The sequence below is a fragment of the Copadichromis virginalis genome, linkage group LG19 (genome assembly GCF_057382275.1).
Source record: "Copadichromis virginalis isolate Kocher_CV1m ecotype Utaka linkage group LG19, C_Virginalis_male_GT1.1, whole genome shotgun sequence".
In the NCBI taxonomy this organism is placed as follows: Eukaryota; Metazoa; Chordata; class Actinopteri; order Cichliformes; family Cichlidae; genus Copadichromis; species Copadichromis virginalis.
This window is the reverse complement of record NC_140636.1, coordinates 22683819-22710888: the sequence shown is the minus strand read 5'-3', so window position 1 is coordinate 22710888 and position 27070 is coordinate 22683819. Positions and strand designations below refer to the sequence as shown.

Genomic DNA, 27070 nt, shown 5'->3' with positions numbered 1-27070 from the left:
ACACTCCAATCATTTCTTGGTTTCTTGTACCTAAATGGCCTCCACAGTCACCAGAGCTCATTCCAATAGAACAACCTTGGGGTTTTAGTGGATCAGGATGTGGTACGACTCATGCCAATATGGACCAGAATCTCTGAGTAACGTCCCCAGCAACATATACAATCAACATTAAAAACAATGAAAGCAGTACTGAAGGCTTTAAAAGGTCCAACCCATTACTAAGAAGTTGTACCTGACAGTAGCTTTGAAGTTTTTAAATTACACACATAATACCTTGTGTAACTCTTTTCTACATGGTTATAGACTCCCTCTCCTCTTTCCTACACCTGTATTTCAAAAGCAAATATAATGATACTATCATGGTCTTTTTACAAATTCACAATAACACAGAAAGCAGTGTTCTGGAACCTTAGCAGGAAATAATAATAAAAATCACAGTGCTGATTTAAAGGCTGACATTTAAATCATAATGCTGTGCTTAGAGTACAGAATATTATTGTCTGTTACAATGGCTGCCGTATCCATTTAGTCATAAAAACTTGTCTTTTTATGACTGAGACACATGACAGATCTACACTGGTCCCTGATCAATCACGGCTGCCATCTTTCACGAGATGCCTGATGTCACTGGATGGAAGTTCAGGAAAAGAGTGTAAACAGCCAATGGTAACCAGATAGTATTACGATACTGGCTGTCTTGTGTTTAATAGTTCCACCTAGCTACTCCAGCAACATTATTCATCTTTTGCCTTGCTTTGTTTCCAGTTTTGCAAAGCTGAGCAGGGGAAAAAGTCTAAACAGCTGGTGGAGCACTCTGTACTCACGTCAGTCAACTTTACAGAAGTGACAGAATTGTTTTGAGTCTTCCACAATTTTTCCAAGATGCAAGTCTTTCTGTGACACTGACTGACTGACTGCTGTACACGATCCTCGCTTTCATCCCCAGCTTAAACAAGTGCCCTGCTTTGTCCGCATCACGCAATAATCAAGCTGATATCATGAGCGCAAAACTTTATAGGTGGCGTTTTGAGAACACTGGGTCATGAAAAACCTAGCATGTCATTACTTCTGTTTCTTTTTGTTTTGGCAGTGACTGTGTGCAAAACAAAATACTCTCTTATCACGATCCATGGTGAAGTTAATAAAGGTGGAGATGACGGTGGTGGCAGGTTCAGCAGAAGGCCTGAGACCTAGCGGAGGAGAGTGGGAGGTGGGGAGGTCAGATTTCCTGAGCGTGGCTGCCAGCACAGAGCTAAACGTGTCCTTGCACTAAAGAACATTTTTTGTCCTGTAAGGACTCATACTCAAGTGTTCTTAGTGCTGTCCTCGCCAAGGTTCCTTCACATCCAAATTATTTGGCACTGTTTATTATACAGAGGTTATGCTGGCGCCAGGCACTAGGATTCCCAAAAGAAAATTGTTTTTGTACATATAAATGGAAAAAGGCTGGATGCTTGCAATGTAATCCTTTCAGTTTTGTGTGGACATGAAATTCAATCAACGTCATCCAGGCCTGCCTTGGATATCTGCATTTCTGCTCTATTTATTTTTTGTTTTTGTTTCTTTTTCAATTTTATTTCCCTTCCTTCGACAGGAACTGAAAGACAAGAAACACAAAACCCTCAGAAAACAAATATTGTAGTTTGGGGAAAAAAATGAAACCCACACAAGTGGAAGTCAGGAACAGTTGTAACAATGTGATCATTGTTGTTGTGATTTTCTTCAGGGCAAATTGATAATGAACAAAAGATGGCTGTCTGCAGTATCTTTGATAACACACTTGCCCCATTTTATACGTCTCACTTTGGCCATTGTTACTGAGGCTCCAGCCTTAGCAAAATAATTTTTAATCTCCTTTTTTTCTTTATTCCTATGCTTGTTGTGACCACTCTCACTTTCTCAGTCCTTTCCTCCACTCCTCTACATCTTTTTCTTTCTTTTTCTTTTACCCTGCTTCCCTCCGTCCTAATTCCTCTGTCTTTAAACCTGCTCTCCCCCCTCCGATTGCTCTCTTTTTCACTTCACTTCAATGGCTTTCAGCTGTTGGGTAATCACTGCAACATTGTCTGCCTTCTCTGCAGTTAAGATGGCAGAAATGTTAGTAATAGAGGAACTCTGTGAGGATGTATATAGGTGCATGTGTTTGTCTTTACAACACAACAAAAGCATTGAGATGATAGAGACTCATTAAAAAGATGGTGTAACTTTTGAACACATCAACCGAACAGCCGAAACCTGTTGCTGTGCACACTTATTGCCCTTTAAAGTTAAACAAGTGCATCCTGCCCTCTTGCATGACATGTAAATGGGATTACAAGAAACAAAAGTCTTTTTAAGACTGCAAATGTTTAAACAAAATCATGCGCATTAATGACATGATCGCATTATATCCCTTCAGCATTTTTGTTTTTCTTTTGTTTGCTTCACCACAAGAGAGGAGTGGTGGTTTTTAAGTTTCTGCTTCTCTGTACACTTTTAAAAATGAGCTGCATGACAGAGCGCTTCCCCCTGCTTGCAACATTTGATCAACAGCACGTCAAAGTCTGGCAACACAGCATCTGTTTGAAAAATGGACCTTGCTTTGCTTTGCCTAAGCAAACACATTTCACTAGCACAATCTCCACATCGCTCTAAATCAGAATTATTGAGTGTCCAGAGACAAAGCCTGTAAATGAATAACGCAGTTTATGTGCGTGCGGGATGTCTGCTCCATTAGGACTCAGGTTATTTCACTTTGTATTTAAAGACAGGAAGGTTTAAATAAGGACTGTTATGCCAAATCTTCTCTGCTTAGAAATGATTTTATCCAGAAGTTAATAAAGCAGTTTGTCAGTATAAGGAGCCCTGCCAGTCTCTGCCCTTGTTCTAGAGTCAAGTGGAGAAATTGCCTGGTGGGTAGAGAGATTTATTCGCTGTCTCTTCCCTTTCGCGTGCCGAATTGCCCGAGTGAGTGAGTGTATGTGTATGAATATAATACAACAATATATCACCTTGCTAGTACCCATTTGGACAGCTTTTGCCTTTAGAACTGCCTTGATTATTTTTAATTTATTTTTGATCTGTGCTGACTGGACAGCGTCACAAAGTTGCTCCAGATTTGTGACCTGCACATCCATGATGTGTATCTCCTGTTCCACCATATGGAGTTACTCTATTAGAATGACATCTGGTGACCGTGGAGGCCATTTTGAGTACAATGGACTCACTGTCATGTTCAAGAGACCAGTCTGAGATTATTTGATGTTTGTGACATGGTGTGTTATCCTGCTGGTGGAAGCTTTTGAAGATTAATAAACTGTGGTCATAAAGTTAGGCTGTGGCATTTAAATGATCAGCTTGTACTTTTTTCCTTGGTTAAATGATTATAAAAATTACAAAATTGCTAGAAAATTCTAAAGACAGAATGGATCCATGAATGAAGTATGAGAAAGGGCAGTTTTTGCAGTGAAGAAGAATGGGGTTTTAAATCTTTTTAGGGTTTTAATGTTTTCAAAACATGTTAAAAAGGAAGAAGGCAAAGCATTAAGGATATTAACAAAAGACAAACAATGGACTTTTTTTTTACTAACCAATCAGAAGACACACTGTAATTGTGTATGCTGGAGCTAACAAATTACAAATTAGTTATTTAATTTATTGATTTCCTTCTTGAGTTATCGCATTCACAAGATTTTCAGAAGACTTGACCTCTGACCTTAACCTTCAGGTTGATGCTACTGCAATTCAAATCCAGCTGAGATTTTTAGTAGATACACCTTTGGCATCAATTTGAAACTCTTATATCGCCTCGTTCTCCAGTTACAGCATTGACAAACATGGGCGTCAACGGCACCCACACCTCCAGCTAATGACAACGGTCCGAGAGCCTTTTACGGCTGATGGGTAAAAGTGATAGATGTGTTTTTGTTCCTTTGTTGCCACAAAGTCTTGTAGCTAAAAGAATTTGTGACTGATCTTTACTAGGGATGGGTACCGGTGTCCGGTGCCATGATGGCACCGGTTCTGACATAAACGGTAGTAACCAGACCGAAAAGCAGCGCACATTTCGGTGCTTTATTTCGGTGCTTTTTTTTTCCTGAGCTGTGATACACTTCTAGCCAATCATTTTACGTTTCCGAGGATAGTAGGCGGGGCCAGGTACGTACGTTCTGTTAGAGCAGAGCTACAGATTAAAAATGCCCAAGGCGAAGCGGTCAAAAGTCTGGCTGTACTTCACAGCAAAATATGCAAACTCAGCAGCCTGCAACAAGTGCTTTAAGGTGATACTGTGATACTGTCAAAGGAGGTAACACCAAGAATCCGATTAAACAGCTGGCAATGCATAGCGTTTTTTTTAAAAGCCGAAAAATGCGCTGTATTTGATAGTTTGCTGCTAGACCTCACACCGTGCACGTCGGGTGGGTTGCCAGTTATCGGACCCGGAGCAACATCCCCCAAAAACCCGAAGAATAGAGTCCTGGCCCCTAGCCCTGCCAGTGTAGCAGAAATGCAGTGGCGTGTCTAGAAAATTTTTGTTGGGGGGGCCAGGTAGGGGCACAGATTTGGAGAAGGGTGGCAGATTTAATTGGCAGATAATGTTTTAAAAAAAAATTCTACCAACCCTTAACCATAATTCAATAATCCTATAAACCTAATAACCAAATGCACTTTTAACTCTTATTAGAATGAGATTTTAACCACTACGGTGCAAAGTTTTTAGATACTGCGTTGATAAAGTACAAGAGATACAATCAGTGCTTTGTCAGTGTTTACTCAGCATTCAAGGACAGCAATATTTGCATAGTATTTTTACTGACATATACTGCACATGTGTTTTGGGCAAAAACATTTTTGAATATTAAAATATGAACATTTGTAGCAAACAATTGACAAATTAGCCAGTTCCAATGTAAAACTTTCTCTGCCTGTTAAAAAAAGAAGATAATCTTCTCACAAACTGGTGTTTGATTTTGAAACAGGAAAAAAGTGGAGAAACAACTGAAAAGACTAATATTTGAATAAAACCTGAAAGCAAGTAAATACTTTCTATGCTGCCTTATGGTAAACTTTGGTAATATTGATAAAGAACAACACTGGCTGATGATGAAATACATTCAGCTGGCATGGTGACACTGCCAGTATAACCTGCAGGGCTGGACTGGGACAGAAAATCGGGCATTTTGACTACAGACCGACCCACCAGGTATTAAAGCCATAAAGCCTTTGAATGAAAACAAACCCTGTTGTGACAGTGATGTACAGTCTTTTTGGTATATGTATGATTTCTATACATTTTACGTCAGATAAAAACTTTGGTTGTAAGATTTAGATAATTATTTAATAAAAGCTAGATATTTTAAATGAGAATAAGAAAGAAAAGTATTTCTTTGTGCCCCCTTTCCCTGTTAATGCCCTACCTGGCCCCCTGGCAAAACTTTGCTAGACCCGCCCCTGCACAGTTACCAGCTGTCAGCTACATAAAAAAGGATCCTGGTGGGTGGTCTTCACGTTTCCCTCTCACCAGATATCCAAACCGACATCATGACCAGCAGCTTTACAGCTGTGGCTCCAGCAAACATCAGCTGATACTAGAAATTAATATTAAATAAATTCTAACAACAGCCGATCAAGCTTAAACGTGCTGCTGTTGTTTAGCGTGACATCTGCTGGTTTCGTCTTTCTGGCGCAAAGTGGGCGATAAACAAACAAGAGAGAAAAGCCGATCAGCTGATCATCGATCAGTTTCATGATTGAAGTAGCAACAGGAGAGGCAGGATGAGAGAAGAGGCAGCTGTGCAGCGTAAAGACAGAATAAATCCAGCTTTGTGTCTTTTTCCATTCTAGCTGAAGTTCGGGACAAACTTCAGCTCTTCTCAGCTCAATACGAAACGTGTAATATTTTCTCTGATTGAGGGACCATTCCATTTTTTTAAGGAGCCGTTGGCAACTCTACTAACTAACCTTATGAATAAAATAAAGTTCACTATCAGTAACATCATAGCAACCGAACAGCTGTATAAAAACTCCAAGCTGGCTAGAACGCAGTATGAGTTATTGCAACTGACAGTAAAAAGTCAGCACAACGAAAATAAACTCCACCTAAACTTAGTTCATATCTGACCCAGATAGACTGCAGGTCATAACTTCTTACCTGAAGTTCAGTTCACCTGACACTCGGACTGGCGGCTGCCTCGGGGCTCTCCTCCTGCCTCCCCTTCCCTCATCCACCTGCTGCCTCTGTGGAAGCCCCGCCATAGCCACCACCAAACAACGGAGTTATTTCTACACATCGACCTGCATCTGGCCAATCCACCACCTCTCATTGTTCATGCCGTTACAAAAAAAATAAAAAAGTCAAATAAGCCCGATGGCCAGTCCAGCTATGTTAACCTGCAACCAAATCTGCAGCTCCATACAGCAATGTTACGACTTAGATTACATCTTATAACTCATAACTCTTATGTTAGCTCCCCTCTCTAGCATACTGTCTGAAATATTCCACGGCTGCAATAATTCTTTAAGTGTTATTTTTTCCTTGGTATTCTAATTTCGCCGAAGTTTACTAAACTCAACAAACTTAATATTACTTACCGGGACATTTATTCTGTCCTCATTTTCTTTCACCGAAAAATTGTTTCCTGCAGTGACGTCTTTCGTGCTTGGCTCTCCTACCTTTGCTAACGTGATGCACATAGCGCAGAAGCCGATGCTGCATTCACTTACACTCGGATATCTGAGCGTCACCGTGAAAACATAATCGGACATTTGATATTTGATTGAATTTTATTGTTTTGCCTTTGGGGTGGCACCTGGGGTGGCCAGTCTGGTTGGGGGGGGTGGCCTGTGCCCCCCCCCAGGCCACCCCGCTGGACACGCCATTGCAGAAATGATGAGGATGATGATGCAGCAGCAGCCGTTCTTCTCTGCGTGAGTAGCTTCATGTTGTTCGTGTGTAATTTACGTTGAGTAGGCTAACCACGTTATTACATTAATGCATGTAAGGTGAACTAGCAAACATCATCATAGCTACATGCGGCTGTCTTCTTGTTTGATGGCAGATACTCCCTTCACCCTGGCCAAAAAGGCTAAAATGACCAAAGAAAAAGTGGAAAACAGTTAAACATGAGAGGTTTTTGGACAAAGTTTGTGTTTTTTCCATTGATTAAGCACTTCTTCCAGCCAAGAGTGATACCATATATGCCACATAGCTGCAGAAAAGGCACACATTGTTATCTTTTTACAAAAAAAAACAGCTGAACATGAGAGGTTTTTGGACAAAGTTTGTGTTCTCCATTCTTTAAGCACCAGTTCGAGCACCGTTTAAGCACCGGCACAGTTTCAAAAGTACCGATTTGGCACCGGTATCGGATAAAACCTAAACGATACCCATCCCTAATCTTTACATTGTTGAGGTATTTTTTCCTGTTTTTTTTTTTTTTTTTGGCAGATAAAATGCACATGCAAAATGTGACCTCTGCCTTAAAAAGTACCAGCAAACAATGCTACAGCTGCCACTGTTAATGGAAGAGATGCTATCAGTACCAACCTGCTTTGCAATGAGGTAAAGTCACTACATTTAGAAGTCCTGCCCTCTCATGTTAAGTTTATTTCACCCCTAAACTGAGAGTAGCGTTTTCACTTATTGTAATATTACTAATACTTAAAGTAAAATATACTTATTTTACTTTATTGTATTTATTTCAGATTAGTTTTTACCTAATTAATTTTTCATACTGTATTATATGTAAGTTATATGCCCTTCTACATATTTCATATATGTTTGTTGTGAACTTTGAACTGCTATAACAAAGGAGTTTTCCCACCAAAACAAAATATATCTTACCTCTTCTTTTCTTTATCTGAAATGTACAGTAAGCTACATGGACAGTATAATCAACATGTGCAAAGAATTGTGAATGCTGGTATCTCAAAGTACAATAAAAAGTAATTTTTTTAAATAGGTAACATTGTAACATAAGAAATTATTTATATTGTGGATATTTTGTAACGTAACAAGTACTCTTAAAAGTAACATTACCCAGCACTGGTAACTAGCTCATTAAATTAAAGAATTACAAAAGAGCCAGTGCACTTAAGAATGTAAGCAGAAGAAGTGTTCTTGCTGATCTAGAGAAAGCATATGATGCCAAGAGAATGGCAGAGAGGGTGGTGCTGGATATGTATTGCTGGACAGTAAGACAGCGGTGAGGTGTGGGGTGGGAATGACAGATGGGTTCAGAGTGGGGATGGGATTACACTGGGGATGACACTGCCTGACAGATGAGGTCAGGCAGGAATTTCCTTGACTATGATGTTATGATCTGTGGTGAGAGTAGGGAGCAGATGGAAGAGAGCCTGGAGAGGTGGAGGTATTCTCTGGAGAGAAGAGGAATGAAAGAACGACAGGATACATGTGTGTGACTGAGAGGGAAACGGGTGAAAAAGTGAAGGAGACAATTTTAAATACCCGGGGTCAACCATCCAAAGCAACGGACACTGCACAAGAGAGGTGAAGAAGAGAGTGCAGGTGGGGTGGGTGGAGAAGAGTGGAGGGGGTGATTTGTGATAGAAGGATAGCATGAAGTGTAGAAGGGAAGGTTTACAAGATGGTAGTGAGACCTGTTATGATGTATTTTTTGGAGATGGCGGCACTGACAAAAAGACAGGCAGAGCTGGAGAGGGCAGCGCTAAATATACGGGATGGACAAGATTAGAGAAGACAGACAAACTTAGCGAGGAACGGTTGTGATTGTTTGGATATGTGCAGACAGGAGGGATGGTGGATATATTGGACAAAGGATGTTTAATATGGAACTGCCAGGCAGGAGGAAACCAGGAAGACCACAGAGAAGAGATTCATGGATGAAGTGAAGGAGGATATGAAAAGGGCTGGTGTGGCAGAGGAGGATGGTTGGGATAGAATGATATGGAATCAGACGATCAGCTGTGGTGACCCCTAAAGGGAGCAGCCAAAAGAAGAAGAGGTTTAAGTACACTTCCTCCAGTAACTGTTATTTGCTTTCCAACTTTAAATTAGGCACAGGCACACAATCTCCTTTGACAACACACACAAACACACATACGGTTTGCAATCACATGCAGATGTAGACACACACACACACACATCGCTCATGCCTCAAATGTGATGACATCTCCCCCTCACTCGGCCTTGTCGCTTGTCCTTTGAGGACACCGGATGCTAATTTGAAACGGGAAGCTGGTGTTTCCACAGAAGTTTCAAAGAGCTGTCACAGCAAATACCTCTTAGATAAAATACACCCCTCAATGCTGACCACAGTTTCCCCTGCCACATCACCATCATTCATAATCCCAGGAAACCCCAAGGTACAATCAAGTATTTGTATGCCTCATTGTTTGCAGCGTAGCATGTAAAATCAGATTTTGTGGTAAATGGCAGACAAAAAGGTTTAGGATGAAAGAAGAGTTGTGAGATTACATAGATGCCTCAACAATATTTAGATGCAAAATACTGAGGTGTGCAAGAAGACGGGCAGACAAACTACTGGTGAGATGTGGTGAATTTTTTTTCTTTTTTCCTTTCAGTATTTTAACGGCAAAAACTACGGGGCTTACAAGTCTGCAAGCTTCCACATCAGTTTTCATGGGTATTTGATTTCCTGAAAGTCTGATTAAATCATAAATGCTTTTTTAAACACTCGTGGAAACATTATAGCTCAACACCAACACAGTAAGTGCCTGATTTGCACTTTCCCCCCCCCCCCCATTTTTTCCATCTTTAGGAGATACAGTCTGAATGAAAGATTTATTATTGAAGAAAATAGACTGTTTTTAGACTTTTGAAGATTTACATCAACCCATATATATCAGCTAACCAATATATCCATCTACTCCTAATACACACATGCTCACACAGGCCACACTTCATTCACTCCTCGACTTGGTACAGCCATCAAACCGCCCAGAGTTTAGTGGACACGTCAAGGCGTAATTAAAAAGGAGACAGAGAAAGCTAAACAAATTACACCAAAGGAATGAAACCACAAAACATAACCCTGGCAGTGTAGGTCTGTCTTCAAGTTAAAACAGATTACATTTCATGGCAAGCTGGTGGTTTTGAAACTGGTTACACCGGAGCCACGTTTATATATACTTTGTTTAGGGTTCTAGCAACTTCTCTGATAGCTTTCATATCTTCCAAAGGTCAGTATGGCTAATTATTTAGCCTGAGTATGTAAAAAGTGTGGCAGAGAAGAGCTGAGTTTATCAGCATCCAACAATGCTATATTTTAAGGGCTTCACGCACACAAACTTGCAAATTAATGCATACCCCTAATGCCTTTATTTTAGAGAATATGTGTAGAATAAGCAGAAAATTTTTCTTTCACTCACCTGGTTTCCTGGAAGAGGAGCTGTTCTTTTTGTTCTCCTTGTAAACCAGCTGTTTTATCCATAGTGTTGGAGCAGTTATCTCTGCAGCGACAGAATGACAAGTTCTAGACAAATAGCTTTCACACATTTAGGTGATCTCGAGAAAATTTTACACACAGCCGTGCTTTATTTAACCTCACCAGTAGCTACTTATTTGAAAAGCAACATGCACAGCCAAGCTTTGCCCACAAAACCAAAGCTAAAATTGCATCCAAGATCCCAGTTTTTCCAAAAATATCAAATGTATCATTTGGTATTTTAACATCTGGCCTTTTCCATTTGATGTAATGGTGCATTCTTAAGACATGGGATGTAAGCACACAAAGGAGCAATGCTGTCAGCTGCCTTTAAACCTATGAGTCATTATAAATATACCATATGCACACTAATTATCTAAGCGACTGTGTAGGAGTTATTGAGGAGGCTTACCATCACCCTCAGGGGGGACATGAGTCTCCATGGTGGGTGTGGGCTTGGAGCCATCATCTGGGTTAAGGGTGAGAAAGAAACGGAAAGAGACTACTATTATTGAGGTTAATACAATCTACTCTCCAGAACTGTTGAATGGTTGGGATTTGCACATGGCCCGGCCAAGACAGACAGACAGACAGACAGACAGACTGAATAATATAGAAAGGAGAGAGAGAGAGACAAACACCCACATGTGGTCCTGCACACATGCATCAATAAATCATCCTCACACCAACATGATCAGCTGCACATTTAGCACACTCACTCACACTCGCAGTGTAAACCACACACCCAGACACTCACACGAGGAGGACACCGCTCCTCAGGACAAATGCAGTGCAGATGTAGCATCAGAAAGCTGCATCCACAGTTAATGCAAAGAGGTGAAACTGTCTGTGTCGTCATTCTTAATTGTCAAATTATGTTGTAATGTATCGCTAGGAAGTAGGTCAACTGGTTAGTCTGCCCAAAAATGTTTGTTTTTGGTGAGATCTCAAGTTCCTTGAATGCATTAAAATTTGGAAATAATATACTCATGGATGTCCAGGGAATTTACCAAAGTGAATTCGGTGATGGTCTCATCGTTAGTTTACAATCACGTCACGCTGGAAAATTACTCCTTCACACCTTGGTTAAGTAGAAGGATATATAACAAAACCAGTTTAAAATGGAATCACACGAGTTTTTACAAAAATAATACGAGGTCATTTATTCTCCCAAGCGGATACGCATCACTCAAGCATCATCCTCGGGGCAAAGTCTTCAAAACACATGAAGTACTAGATAATTAACTGTCTCGGACACTAAAATAAAAAACACTAATAAGCCACAGAAGAATCTAATTAAGCAATATTTTCCTCTTTTTTCCTTTCGTAAAATATACCAGTGTAGAAGGAGACTTAGAAGTTGTCGTGACTCCCTTGTTTTTGGCAGATGCAAATATGCAGCTCACTTTAACTACTAACCAAAACTACAAGTAATAAAATTGAAGATCACAGTATAAACGTTTATTCTTATTCATTACAGTTAAACACTGGTAAAATATTTGTGTCTCTGCTCCCACACTGAGGGCCAAATAAACGGCTGTCTTCAGTTTTCTTGGTAAATTATTAACTAAATATTTGACTTTCCTCCCTTAAACACATTAAATTCTGGCAATGCTAAAGTTCATATGGGTATAACAAAAATACAACAATTTAACTGTTAAGCAAAAACTAAAAACATTTCAAGTCCGTTTTTTTACATTTATAGATGTGATTATAAAGTTTTGCAACTCTGCCTATTAAAGATTCAAGAATGCTTTCTGGAAGTCGCCCTCTGTTATCACATGAAGACTTTTGAGTTTGCTATGTAGCCCACAATCGCACACTGTTTCAAAGTGGCAGGTGAGCAAAGCTTTTATTGGCGAGGTGAAAATACTCCTGCATTTCAATTCACTGTGACCATGTGCACAGTGCACACCTAATCTTTTCCCTCTGTGCAATATAGTAGACCTCCATGCTGTCAGTCAGATCCTATCAAGGCAAATTCAAACCCTGTGAATGATGAGCATGGTCGTGACTGTCATTTGCTGCCTTTGGATGGAAATTTCTGTCAAAAACTGCTGTTTGGTCTCAGGAGCCAGAGCCCCAGCTCTCATTCTCCACTATACTCTGCAGTGACGTAGAAGTTGATAGTTTGCTCCCTACAAAAGTCTAAAGTCCATGTTTATATACCCCTTGCAGTTAGAGTAGAACTGATTTCTAAAAACTGCAGCTGCATTGAAAGTAACCCAGGGGCACCAAAGAGGGTGACCTTGTAGGGAAAACTGGTAAAATTTAAAGTAGCTAAGCTTTTAGGTAGAGTTGCAAAACTTTAAAGGATCTCATGTAATGCTGTGAATTGAACTGCCTAGAATACTCACCCACATGCGGTATTGTAGCATCTGGAAAATTCCTTGGGAAATAATTCAATCAAAAGCAAACAACAGAGAAACTTTGATTGGAGATAAACACTAATGTTAAGTTCTTAAATCAGATGACATGTCAGTAATGTTAAAGAACCTGAGGTCAAACTGACCTATTCAGGTTGAACTGTAAATAAAATGCAGTAGTCACTGGGTCGGTCTTGGTGTAAACCCAGGTGAAACAAAGAATGAGCAGCAGCGTTTTTGTTTTGTTTATTAAATATCTCTCTTAATTTACCATACATGAGAAGTCTATGTGTAAACCCTGCTAGAGTGTGATAAGCATGTCAAAATAACCTGTAACTTACTGCAATTGTCAAGTGGTGTGAAACGGCATCGGCAGAGAAGCTTCGAGAGACTGCCCACTTTTTTTCAGTTTAAAGAAATTCCTTAAGATCTGTTTTCTGTGAGATTTCTGAAGCAAAGACCGATTTTTAGAGGCTCAGTAGAAAGTCTCCTCAGTGTTTCTTTAATTTCTTGAATTAATTCTATAATGTTCCATATTTTACCATTCCTGGAGGGTGGGGAAAAAAGCATAACTTGAGCAAAACCAGTCAAGATTTTGGACAGATTTGTTAAAACTGCTATGGTTAAAGATGAACTGTCACTTGAGGGATGCATTAGACAGTGGTGCATATATTTGAGATCTTTATAATAAATTCAGCATCATTTGCATCTTATAAAAGGGGGGGAAACATCTCTTGGTGTTGTTTTTAGATTCCCTTTAACAGTGAAGGCCAGTACGTGTAAGTTTGTGTTCTTCACAAATGTTGACTTTGCATGGATCACATGGAGTAAAATCAGGTCAAAACACTTTTAGGGTACATGCACACATAACAGCAGATCACAACTCACCTTTTCTATCTGTGTTTGGTGGCCCTGGTGGCTTATCAGTTACTGACCCTGGGAAGAGGAAGAAACAGTGTAAACCAAAGACTAGACAGTAACAGCCAGTAAAGTTAAATTTAAAGGATTTGTCTTCAAAACTGTTTTGTTTTTTTTGTTGTTTTTTGAGCTGGTAAAATAAATAAAAAAATTACCAACTTACAGCAAGTAAATATGTTTTTATTTCTTTTAAAACAGTCGACACAGGAAACATCAGAAAAACCAGCACTCCTACTGATTACCCAATCCACTGGTGTCTCTTCTTTTGGTTAGGTGGACGAGTACATATTGTTAGTACTATGCATAATTTTAATACAGACCAACGCAAAACTGAATGATCTGCTTCATCTGTGGAAATTAAACATGAAAGATTCCAAGTTCTAAATGTCATTCTTGTTTGGTGCATGCAGGTATTTGGTGTCATGCGTGGATGCACGGAGGGCAGGGCAAAATTAAATGGTGCAACCAATTACAATAGAAGAGAAAAATGGGAGATTCTATTTTAAGTTAAAGCAACTAGAAGGAAATTTACTACCTGACAATCCACTTGTCCCAGCATGAGTTCCCATAAATTCACGGAAGTTTCCTGCAAATGTATGCGAGATGATTGATTTGGGTCACAGTAGACAGGTGCATCTGAGCATGTCAAAGGTTATTCGATTGGGAAGGTATAGTAAGGGGCAGATGAGCTGGGCATGTACTGTTAAACTTTAGTATCCGGAGACACCAGTGGGTTTATTGTGCCCAGATTCAGGCACCAGTGTCATACATACCTTTGCAAGAAACAATGAAGATATCGGATCTTATCCGGGACAGAAAGGAGACAGGTAGAAATTGTGTTGTGCAATAAACTACATTTCAGGATTTTAAAAAGAGTGTATTTAAACACGATTACACGAGAATGCACTTTCCAACCTTTGCTAAGTGTAACTGCTTTTAATTAATCTGTTATCTAGACTCAAGTGTCAACTTTATTAGTGCAACTCGCTGGTATCTACAGACTGTGAAGCCATTTGAGTGCATTGTCATGTTCAAGAAACCAGTTCAAGATGATCTGAGCTCTGTGACATGGCACATTAATGCTTTGGAAGCAGCCATCAGGAGATGGTTAGACTGTGGCCATAAGGGGATTTATATGGTCAGCAAAAATAATTAAGAGAGGGTGTGGCATTTAAACTATGGTACCAAGTACCAGTTAGTACCAAGGGGCCTAAAGTGAGCCAACAAAATATCCCCAGCACTTACACAAATAGGGAAGAAGTACTCTTTTATGTTGTTTAGACCAAATTCTGACCCTATTATCTAAATGTCGAAGCAGAAATCAAGCAACACTTTTCCAATCTTCTGTATGAATTACAGTCTGTTTCCTATCTTTCCAGGCTGACAGGAATTGCACCGAGTGTGGGCTTCTGCTGCTGTGGCACATTTGCTTCAAGGTTAAAGGTGTTGTACATTCAGAGATGTTCTTCTGCATACCTTTGCTGTAACAGCAGGTTATCTGAATTACTGCTTTCTTATCAGCTTGAAGCGGTCTGGTCATTCTCTTCTGACCTCTGGCATCAACAAGGCCTAGAGAATTGCCACTAAGTGGATATTTGTTCTTTTTCAGACTATTACCTGTAAAGCCAAGAGATGGTTGTGCCAGAAGTTTCAGAAATCCTCAGACTAGCCCATCTGGCACAAACAAAATCACCTTTCTGCTTAATTCTGATGCTCCTTTTTAACATCAGCCAGTCATTTTGACCATGACTACACGCCTATATTCACTGAATTGCTACCATGTGAGTATACTGTATATCTAACAAAATGGCCAATCAGTGTATTTTGTATTTTTGGATTGTCAGAATGTCGTAGTTAAAGATATCATCCAAACTTACATCTTCACATTGCTTATTTTGTCAAACCAATCATCCAGAACAGATTTATGTCATATATGAACAGTAAAGCTCCAAATCCTGTAAGTTAAGGAACAGAACAAGCAAATATGATTTGGTGCAGCTTTGTTTTGGAGCAAATTCATTTTTTGCACCAAAATAAATTCATTTCAGTCTCTCCCTGAGTTGGCTTACAGGGGTGAAGTAAAAAATGTTTTGCAAACATTGCAAAGTGATGATGTTTGAGGAAACAGAGCCTCACGGAAAAAAGCACCAAGAATTTTCTGCAGCGTTAAACACAGAAAAGTCACAAAACTTTCAGGACCACATGTTTTGTGTGGCTGCACAAATTAATTTGCTGTCACTTTCTGTTGTGAAGGGTGAACTGAAAAATGAAGTATATGCGCCATTAAAAAACACATCTGGTGCAGAGAACAATAGAGCAAAAAAATTATAATTAGAGCTACTTTGTCATAGCATACCTTCATAAATTGGAAAATCAGTAAGGTGAGGTTTTATTGTTGTAACGGGTGGATGGAAGTATGATCAATTTGTGAAGTTTTCTTCAAAGCATCAAACAGAAAAATGTGGCACAAGTTAGAGAGACAGAAAAGAGAAAGCACAGCAGATTAGGCAGATAGAGATCGATCAAGGAACTGAAGAGAAAAAGAAAAGGGGAGGTTTGGTTGGGGGTGCTTTGTCTGCTGAGCAGTTTCAGAGGGGCATGCGACCACTTTCACCGCACTTTCCACACAAAATTTGCACCATATGCACTAGTGGCTTTGCAATCCAGCTCTGGCAAAGATCGCTGTGTATTATCTTTTGAGAGAAAATGATGGTGATTATCATAAAGTGTTCCCATCCAGGATGAGTGTGCAGAGCCCCGTTTGCTCTCTCTCCTCCAGCCTGCTGAGAGCACTTAGAGGTGGGGGGAGAGTTTGAGTGCCGAGAGGCCCCTGCATGTATGGCCATTAGCCTTCTCGTTGACCTTGCACCTGCTGTAAGCCACATGACATTTAATACACATGTGCCCATAGAATGGCTCGACATTTACAGACAGACCTTTTGTAACTGTCATCCAAATGCTGTGTTCACTCTTTATCCTCCATCAGGACTGGCAGGCTTCCTGAACATCATTTATAAGTTTAACTCTGTGTCCAGTAGTATCCTAAAATTATATAAAGCCTTTGAAAAAGAATTATTGCCAGATGTTTTTTGAATTATGAAAACTAGTTCACTTCCTAAAATGATTGACTGGCCCCAAAACCCAGTGACTTGGCTTCCAAGCACGCTTGCCTGCAAGATCCAGCAAACATAGCCACCACTATCATGTCTAAAAGCTTATTTTTCTGTTTTTCATACCGACAAGGAATTGTCAGGAAACATCCAACCAACTCGGATGCTTTGGTCATGCAGACTGTTAAAAATACTCCGAAGTAGAGCTGTTCAGGTAACACAAATAATTAACCATCACTCGTATGTGCGGTAATACAACAGATGTTTTAAGATGATTTGGAAAAGCTCCTCATCAACAGGTTACCAACTTGATTCCCCCCTATTTAGTACCTGAACACACTGGGGTCCTGTTGTGCACAGAGGAGCCACTCACTGGCTTGCCATCACTGGTAACACACCAGCAGTAACCGGTCAGAGTATGGCACTGGACCTGCAGAGGCAAGACACATGGAAGAGGTAAAACACATGAGAGTGTAAATAAAGAACAGGGGGTGGACTTTTCTGTCAGTGAAGAAAAAGCTCAATTTTGGGGTGATCTGAAGAGGGGGGATACACATGAGACTAATGGAAAGAGAAAGATGAAGCGTGAAAGATTTAAAAGGGAAGGAAAAAGGATGATTGGATACGGACCTGGGCAAATGTTCCATCTTCATTGCATTCTGGGATGAACATGGACTCTGAAGACTGAGGTCTTCTGGCTTGCTCCAGAGCCTGGTTCCTCTCAACACGACACTTGGACTGTCCTGCATCTGAAACGTATTGAAAGGACCTTCTGTTCTCAAACACTGCATACAAACCTCCAGCACTGTTTTTATGTAGTGAAGACACATGTTCTGTGCCAGTAACACTCTGCTCACACCTGTAAATACAGACACAGTTTACTGCTGTGCCTTGCTCAATGGCATGTTTTGACAGGATGGGAAAACAAACATAATTTTATTACTTTCTTCTCAGTTTTGATTTTTAATCTGACCCTTAAAACACTTAATCAAACTTTCAGCGTGTGGTTTTTCACAAATCTGAAAAAAAAAGCTCCAACCATAATAAACCTGCAGGTAGCTCAACTCTAGAGGAGGCAGAGACTTTTTAACAGTCTTCAAAAATACTAAAACAACACATTCCTCAACACTGACCACTGCTAGTGCCAGATGTAGGCTATGGATACTTCATTGTTAGTGCTGAGGAGTGCGTCATGTACTCTACATGGATATTTGGAAATGTCAGTGGAAACTGTTCGTGCAGCACCGATGAGCTTGTCCTGCTCTCGAGGCACAGAGGTGGAGGTGGCTTTAAAGGTCAGAGAATGAAGTGGGCTTCACACCAGCTGTTCACTGGTTCAAACTCCCGTCAGCGACTACTGTTTTTATTGCACTCAAAAATCCTGTGGACATGAGTTCATGTTCAACCGTTCATGTATACACAGTCACACCAGGGAGCTGACCAGTCGACCACGGTCCTCCACTTTTAACAAATATTTTTCCTGGATAAATAAAAGTTTGAAAAAGTCATCTCTGGACCTGAGTAGAGACAGACATGATGTCTCCTTTAAGCATAAAAGACTGACAGGGCCAAAATAGGGTGGTGATGTCACTGAGGAGGACAGCAATGCATGAATTTATAAATGAGACTTGTATTGTAGAGAAAATGCAGATAGAATATTGTAGTGAGACATAAAAGCAACCCCAAAATCCAACCTGAATACGTCTGATTTATGTAAATGTAAAAAGAAAGTCGAGCCCAGCAGTCGTTTGCAGGTTGTCGTCTCGTGCTTGTTAGCTGTAACAAAGCCGAAACACAGTGTATGGACACAGACAAATCTCCCTTTGAGAGACTTTGAATGATGCATAATGTGTTGATTTTAAAGCTAAATAATGAATAAGCAGGTCTGCCGGTTGAATCAGCCACAGCTTTGTGCTTGTTGTTGTTTGCGGTTGTTTGTTATACTTGTTAGCAATTTATAAGCCTCGTATTCAAATTAATCTGTGTTTAATCTGAATCTCACGCACATTTCAACGAGACTTTGCCTGGCTTTGTCGTTGTAAACAAGGATTGGTTCACAAACTGCCTGCCTAAATAAAGCAGCATTTTCATTACAACAGAACAGGCCTGCTGCATCTGCAAAGACTGCGTGAGCTTTGCCCAGCTTTCCTTCCCTTGGCACAACACTGGTATTATGAAACAAAGCCACATATTACCACACAAAGGGAGTCAGATTCACTCCAAAAATGGATTTAGTCGTACTGCTGTTTTTCTAATGGATAGAAGGGGGTCTGGAAAAAAGGGGGCTACGATGCCCGGTTCCAATCTTGACTTTAGACCTATCAATCTCTGCCGTTGCTGGGTGGCTGGCATCCAGAAACTGAGGAAGTGTGTGAGCCTGGTCTGTAAAAACTTACATAGCTACACAGAGGCAGAAAATTAAAGACATCTTCTCCATTTAGTTCCACTTTTCCCAGACTTTGAGTTGTGGCCACAGGCTGCAGTTACTTAAATATGCTATTTAAGATTCTAATCAATTAATTTTATTGCTTTTTTCATTTTTATTTTATTGCTTTTTCAGTGGCCATATTAGGTTATGATGAATTCTAAAACTGCATTTTAGGTTGTGTGCGGTGTTTAAGGTGTCACAGTTCTTACCTTTGAGCTCCACGTCTCTCCCTTCAGATATAGCAGTTGGTGTTAGAGCCACTGGCAACACCCAGTTTTTACCTGAATGACAAAAAGGTCACAGAGTCTGTGTGGTTTTGGCTGTTGATGCTCTTTTTTGTACTCTTTCAGGTACTATTTAGAGTCGAGTACAATACAAAATCTCTGTACACCTTAATGAGCAACAGGTGTGACAAGGAAAACTTAAATAAACTTAAACTAAATTAAAATCTATTAGAATATTTCAAAGTATCAAAAATCTAAAAGTACAAATCCAGCTGTATTGTTTTGACATTTCAGACCAATGCAAACTATCTACCATGGCAATGCTATAGTACACCATGTGTTTTTAGGGTGATTTTCTTTTTGATCCATTTCCTCTCCAGCCCTAGATACAGATTCAGAAAATGAGCAAAGCATCAGTATAGGTAGGCCAAGTTAACCTCAACTGCAATCCCACAGGTCAGCTAATCTTAGTACAGAGTCAGTTTTTTTATCCAACCTAAAGTTGCTATGCACCTGCAAGCTGCTTTGCAACCAACCTTCATCCCAACACCTCTCATTAGTGCTGTGTCTGACTTATTATTGTACCTGTTGTGTGCCCGTTGATGTATGTAAATGCATGTATGACTTTTACTGATAGCTGTGGACTGTTATGTGTGAGAAATGGATTGTGTAAACACAGACATCAGGAAAACATTCATGTAAACATCATCACTTTTTACATTTATAAAAAAAACAGATAAATCCTACATCTCAATTTTCTTGAATGCACCCTGAAAATAGCTCCGTGTATCTGCACAGAGTTGACCAGAGTTTAGCTCTCACCTCGACACCGGCCTCTGTGTGCTAATGTGAGTGTCTTATCTTTGCAGCGCGCCTTCTGCAATTCACAGTTGCTGTCATAGCTCCGCCCGTCTGAACCACACACCGGCTTCCCCGTCCGTGAGCAGGTGATCCCACAGTCCCTGTCTCTGTCTCCAATCAGCCACTGCAACAACAAATACAGCAACATGTTAACATAACACTGGTGCAATACACATTTAACTCACTTCAGATTTTATATAATGGGACAGACACATTTTGAGATTAGGGACTTTGGAACTTTTTTGTCATCCCTTGAAAAATTGGTTTGTTCTTACTTTTTGGCGTCTTCTCTTTCTAGCTCCCCTATGTCTGAACAAAGGCAGCATTCAGCTGAATCTGAGGTTATGCCAAACTAACGTACAAATTGGACTCACGGGTCACTTGCCTATTTTGCTCAAAACATTTCTGTTTTCTCAAACACTTGTCAGCTGCTGCCTTGCTTTTTTTTTTTTTTTTTTTTTTTTTTTTTTTTAAGCCGACGTGACAAGATTGTTTTGCACTGAAGCTTGACCTAGAGGCTAATTTATGTAATTGATCTTTGGCTGAAGACAGGTTCAACCTTGATTAAGTTTCAAAGTAGCCAAACCACACTCTCCAATAGGAATCTTTCTTCCCCTCTCCCAAGATCACTCATGATCTATTAGTGAGTCAATTATACTGTACTGTTGGAACACGGCCTTCTTTCTGACAGCAGTAATGGTCCTTGGCATTACAGCTGCCTCAGATATATTTAAGCTCTAAAGGATTTCAGGGAGTACAAACTTAGCCAGAAAGATGGAGTTTTGTGTTAGTGAGTGGAGAGAGTAGGTGTGTACTGAGCAGCAACAGAGTCCTCTGCTATGAGAAGTGTCCCAGTTGTGTACCTGAGCCAACTCTTGTTGAAATTATTTTCAGTATTCCAACATGAAAACACAAGAAGCAACTGTGTCATCTCGCTAGTGATGATTATGCTTTTTTTATTCTAAACATGTGTTTTATAAAAGGTAAAAAAAAAAAAAAAAAGAAAATAAAAATATCCTGCAGATTAAAACTTTTATCAAATGTGTTTCATACCCAAGGTCTCAAAAGTGACTAGAAGAGATCTAGTTGAATCCAACAGAGCATCAAGAGCAGGTACTTTACCAAAAAAAGGACACAGTTTTCCAACCTTCACTTGCCAACTCATATCAGACAATCTGAGGCCATTTGCAAAGTGATCTACATTGAGCTTTCATGCTTCTCTCATTGTAACCTCCCCCCCACCCCCTCCTGGCCCCAGCCTCCAACTTCAAAACGTTTTTTTTTTTTTTATTATTTTGAAAAACATTAAAAAATGTTGCTTGGAGACAGATTTTCTCTGAACGTCTAATCAGAAAGACATGAGCAAAGGGTACATTGTAACTAGGCCAAATTTCTGATGTCATGAATGAGCTGGTAGACAACTGGATCTCATATACACACCAGACGTTTTCATCAAACATACTCTAAACTCCTCTGTGGCTTTGAATTAGTGTTACTCTTGTTATCAAGGAGTGAGAACCCAACACAATCATCATCTCTGAAGTCTGTAACTTTCTGTTTATTCTGCCTTTAAAAAAAACAAGAAACTGCCAGTACAATCAGACTTGAAATATTTTCTATTGACAACAGCTTCCTAGGAATTTTGACTTATGTATACCTTAACCTTAATCTATTCTAGATGACCTGTATTTATATAGCGCTTTACTAGTCCCAAAGGACCCCAAAGCGTTTTACACAACCAGTCATCCACCCATTCACACACACATTCATACACTGGTGATGGCAAGCTACATTGTAGCCACAGCCACCCTGGGGCGCACTGACAGAGGCGAGGCTGCCGGACACTGGCGCCACCGTGCCCTCTGACCACCACCAGTAGGCAACGGGTGAAGTGTCTTGCCCACGGACACAACGACCGAGACTGTCCAAGCCGGGGCTCGAACCAAAAAATAGGCATCCCTTGACACATGCTGGTAAAACCTGAAGCATCACTTCAGCCACAGTGGCAAAATACTCTTGCTACTTGAATTTTATATTCTTTGTCATATTCTGGCTGATATTTCATTCTTTTTAGTGACCTGGAGAGAAAACGGGATTTTAACTTGTTATAACCTGCAGCACAAAGCCAAAACGCGGTGAGTAAAATGAGACGCAGGTCAGAAAATCATCCATTTGCAGTCTCTGTGGGTTTTTTACTTTACAAATACCAAACGATCGTTGCCAGCGCTGACAGCTGTGACAGTCAAAAACATTAATTTTTTAAATCTCAACATTTGAATCCAAAACTGAGTCCCAAATTCAAAAAGCAAATTATCTGCCAAGTGGTGATTTAATATCACCAGTATCCAATGCAAATGAACTAGTTTCAAGACTACATGGCTCTTTTTTTTATTTATAATAGTGACGACTATTGAGTTTTTCTGGCTTTTTTTTTCTTTTACAATCATTTTACTTCACTGCAAAATATGTAACGGTGCACAAAAAAATCACCTTTTATTACTAAATGTGACATTAATTAGATTGTTTGGACATTTTTTAGACTTACTATCATGGAAATAATCCTACATTTAGATACTTCATTATCTGCAAAGATAATTGGATTTTTCTTGAAATATAAAAAGATACTCGACATTATTAGCTAGATAAATCAGAAGCCAAAGTAAATGTCCTGAAACTGGAAGGTAACAGATTTAACCCCTCAAAAACATTGTCTTGTATTGAACGTCTGAACAAAGGCAGAAATGTTAAGTTTAATGTTGATTCTTCCCATATAGAAGAACCTTAATACAACAAGGTAAAGTAAAATTTAAACAAAGGGATTACTACTTCGGCGAGACACAAATACAGATTGCCATGCTGTAAAAATACCCCTAAAACAAGGCAGAGAGTTTAACCTGATTCCAGGCTTGGCACTGAACCGTCACAGAGAAGCTCTTGTCAGATAGTGCAGAGTGAAACTAAATCATGACGTACCTCTTTAGGAGAGCGTGCAGACAGGGAGAAAAACGTGGCACATCATTCCAAGTTTTAACTTGCGTGTCTTCCTCTTGGCTTTGGTCAAGGACAGCAATTATTCAGTAATTGGAAAAAAGCATGTATCTGCATTATATCACGTTTTATTTCCAGGCTAACCAGACATATGACTATTATTCATTATCCAGGTAGAGAGCGACCATGTCAACTTTCTTTTTAAGCATTAGCAGCGGAGAGAGCAGTTACTTGTTTCTTCCACAGGAGAAATGATTAAAAATAGTCAACTAGCCTGAGCCAAACGACTGTGGATGGAAAGCAGTTTGTCTGTGTGGTGAACTGTTAAACTGGTACATCACCATCCAAAACAAACCATTTTAAAAAAGTGATTTAGCTCTATCCGACTTCTTCTCCAGGTTATGAGCCAAAGAGTCCGGCCTCTGCCCACAGACTGACCTGTCCTCCCCTTCACTGACTCACAAACTTACTCTACCTCCACTGTCATAATAAAGCATTGGGACAGCATTGTCTGGTAGGTGGAAATAAACACTTCTACCATGTCTCCCACAGTTCTTACTCATACCGTCCCACCCAAACACTCGCCTCTGGTAAAGGTGAAACAGACACTCAAGGAGATCATGAAAAGTTTCCCAATTTATAGTTGAGAGTACTTTTAATAAATGGAAGATTTTTTTTAATAAAGTACTTTAAAAGGGTAGGAAAGCATTACTCAAGCAGTCACTGGAACATTTTACCCATTGTTTAGCTTTCAATGTGACAGCATATAAATTTATCAAGTGTGAGTTATTGTTCTGTATGTTTCAAGTAGTACTCTTGAAATTCTAAGATAAACTAAAAGCACATCACAGAGAGCAATGTTGTGATGTGTTCTTTCTCTCTTAGAGCTTTATCTGCATCACAGCGGTGTCTTCACAGTAACCTGTTAAGTAGTTTGTGAAATATATTCCTGGAAAGTTAACATAAGGTATGTAACAGCACCGATCAGGCCAAACATTTAAATAGCTGACAGGTAATGGTCCCGATGCAGTGTAAAGTCCTGCTCGGAAACCATTAGTCCAGACATTCACTAACTTTAAAAACTCCCCGCATACCGATCTGATCAAGCATCTACTGGATGCACCAGAACAGGCCTGCAAACACTGGGACTCAAAGGAAACATCATCAGTTAACTTGTCAGAGTGACTTGAAATGATTGATACCACTCTCTTGTCTCTGCGCCACGAAGCCTCAGCCAGCAGCTGACTCGTTACTGATGAAATCCTTTTGATAAGTAATTAATATTAATTACTGTTTCACAGAACCCTGAAACGCATAACTATATTTGGTAAAGAAATGTTCAAGAGGGCTGTGCAAAACAAAATCTTGACCCAACCCTTATTTTTATATATATATATATATATATATATATATATATATATATATATATATATATATATATATTTTTTTTTTTTTTTTTTTTTTTTTTTTTTTTTTTTTGCTAGGAAAATCAGAAATAGGTGCAAAGGTTTACTGAAACGTGCAAACTGTTTCAATAAATCTGTATAAAAACAGACATTGAACAACTCTAACAAGCCTCATTTCCTGTTACACAGTGTTCAGGAATAGTTCTTCAGGCTTTTTCAAGGACATTTCAAAACTCTTCTTTGAATGCTGGCTACCTTTTCTTACATTCTGTCAAGAAGTTGAGTTCTGGGCCCTGGAAAAGTCAATCCTTCACTTCAACTGTTCCAAGGTATACTTTTACTGCACTGTCAGTGTGTTTGGGATCATAGTCACGCTGACACTGGTTCACACCATAAAATCTGTGCCTTTTTTATGCTTGAATGATTCACAGGTCAGTTTGTAAGTGGCTTAACAAACTCAAAATACATTCCTCTGAAAATGGACTGGACTGGCTGAAAAAGCAGCCAATGTCCAAAAGTGTCTGGCTCCTTGGAAACAAAATATAAAGAAATGAGGTTCAGCTCATTTCTGCACTACTGCAAATTAAAACAACCACCTGAAAAATATCTAGCTTAACAGAGAATGATGAGTCAAACCCTTTGGAAAGAAGATCAAGTAGTCTGTAGCATGCTAAACTCTTTCCAATCTAATCTGAATACTCTGCTTTCTTTCACAGTAACATCTCAAACTGCGTCTTAAGGACACTCTGCAGCGGCTCTGATTTTGATTCCTCCACATTTGTCTCACTATAAACAATGTGAATGTGCTCCACATTTAAATACTGCGAAAAAAGCAGTTAATGTTACTTACTTCTTTACTTTAGCTCTAGACAAAATTTCTGCCTTCTTAATCTTTCCTTTACTCTCTGGCTTACTGACTATTATCTGAGCTGACCTGAAGTGATAAACCCCACCCATCACACAGCCTGAAGAAGTTAAAAAACAAACATTTAGAGTTATTTTCAGTCACTCCCTGACCCAGGACTATGTGACAGTGATCAGCTGATACAGTATAAACCAGGCTGACAGGACCTGGCATTATCTCCTGAGGAGAAACAGCCCCAACTGTTAGGCCCGTAATGGCTGACACTCCATAATCACAGCCAAACAAACACATCTACATTAAACAGGCTAACATATAACTGGAGCTGTTAAGGAACAAGCATAAGTCAAAGTAACATTAATTACATAAATCTTAATTACCTAAACATTATAGTGTAACAGGCAACACTAAAGGATTTATAGAGCCACATTCCCAAACAACATAATGGAGTGAAATAACGTAACTTTAACAACCACTCAGAGGCACTTTCTTTAATGTCCAAACAGTAGAACTAAAAGAAATGCATATTTTATAAATCTCGTTACACTATGAAGATGCGAGATCCTGCTTTTCCTGATGGACCACCAAAGAGATGAGGTGAAAGATTAGCTGGAGGTAAAACACCAGGGGAGTTACACGATGGTTTGGTACTGATATCTTGACCGGGAAACAATGAGCATTGACATTCTCACATTTAACAAGCCACATTCCGCCAACACACAGAAGTACACAAGCTCACACACGCATCGAAGTCAGAATAACACAGATCCCCGAGCGCTCTCTCCACCACTCGTAAAATAAGTGAAATGCAACCCCCATTGTGCAACCATTACAGCATTAGCAAAATGGTCTTTTTTACCATCACTGGCAGCTAGTCTGTTCCACTCCAACCCGCCGCAATGGAAAAAGAAGAAAAATATGATTAGAAAATGATCATTTTTATAAAGAGTAAAAAGTTGGCTATGTGAGACAGAACCAAGGTGGTAGTTAATATGCAGATCACATCTACAATAAGTGTTTTTAATTTAGTAGAACTAATTTCTTTGGACAGATTAGGAGTATTAAAAAAGCGTTAACACAACATAAACGGTTGATCCCGTTTTCACCTTTATCAGGTAATACTTTAATGGGGAACAGACTTGCTGAAGTTTTGTTGAAAAGCAACTTAGCTGATTTATTTCCCAGATTTATCAGAGCTGGGATGACGTAAATGAAGTAAAAGCTGCACAGCACAACATGAGCTGCGTGCTTACTGTATTTTATTTATAGCTTTTATTCTCAGTTATGGTATGTGCCTTAGTGAGTGCACCACCAAAATCTTTGGACTCAAAGTGAACAGTTTAAAAAACAAAAGATCTAAAAAGAAACAGAGATGTTGTCTTTTTAATTCCTTGGGTTTGTCTTCCTTGTCATAAACTGGCGCCTGCATTACCCAAATATAACCCAGCTTTCAACAGTTGCATCCAGAAATTTGTGGTGTTATGGCTGGAAGCAGCTGGAC

At 39.6% G+C, this 27070-nt stretch overlaps 1 protein-coding gene across 9 annotated transcripts in view; it reads right to left on the bottom strand.

Annotated features, from left to right (window-relative positions):
- smoc1 (SPARC related modular calcium binding 1) overlaps positions 1 to 27070 on the bottom strand; it is a 62411-nt gene that overhangs the window by 19749 nt on the left and 15592 nt on the right. For 4 of the 9 annotated variants that reach the window (XM_085440637.1, XM_085440641.1, XM_085440636.1 and 1 more), the window contains exons 2-9: positions 20275 to 20437; positions 19438 to 19509; positions 17431 to 17549; positions 17131 to 17230; positions 14226 to 14276; positions 13661 to 13708; positions 10819 to 10911; positions 10351 to 10431 (exon numbers count right to left, since the gene is read on the bottom strand). In XM_085440637.1, coding sequence (XP_085296763.1) covers positions 10351 to 10431; positions 10819 to 10911; positions 13661 to 13708; positions 14226 to 14276; positions 17131 to 17230; positions 17431 to 17549; positions 19438 to 19509; positions 20275 to 20437 — 727 coding nt within the window. The remainder of the gene's footprint in view (positions 1 to 10350; positions 10432 to 10818; positions 10912 to 13660; positions 13709 to 14225; positions 14277 to 17130; positions 17231 to 17430; positions 17550 to 19437; positions 19510 to 20274; positions 20438 to 27070) is intronic. The other 5 variants (XM_085440640.1, XM_085440639.1, XM_085440642.1 and 2 more) reach the window with 4 other exon arrangements.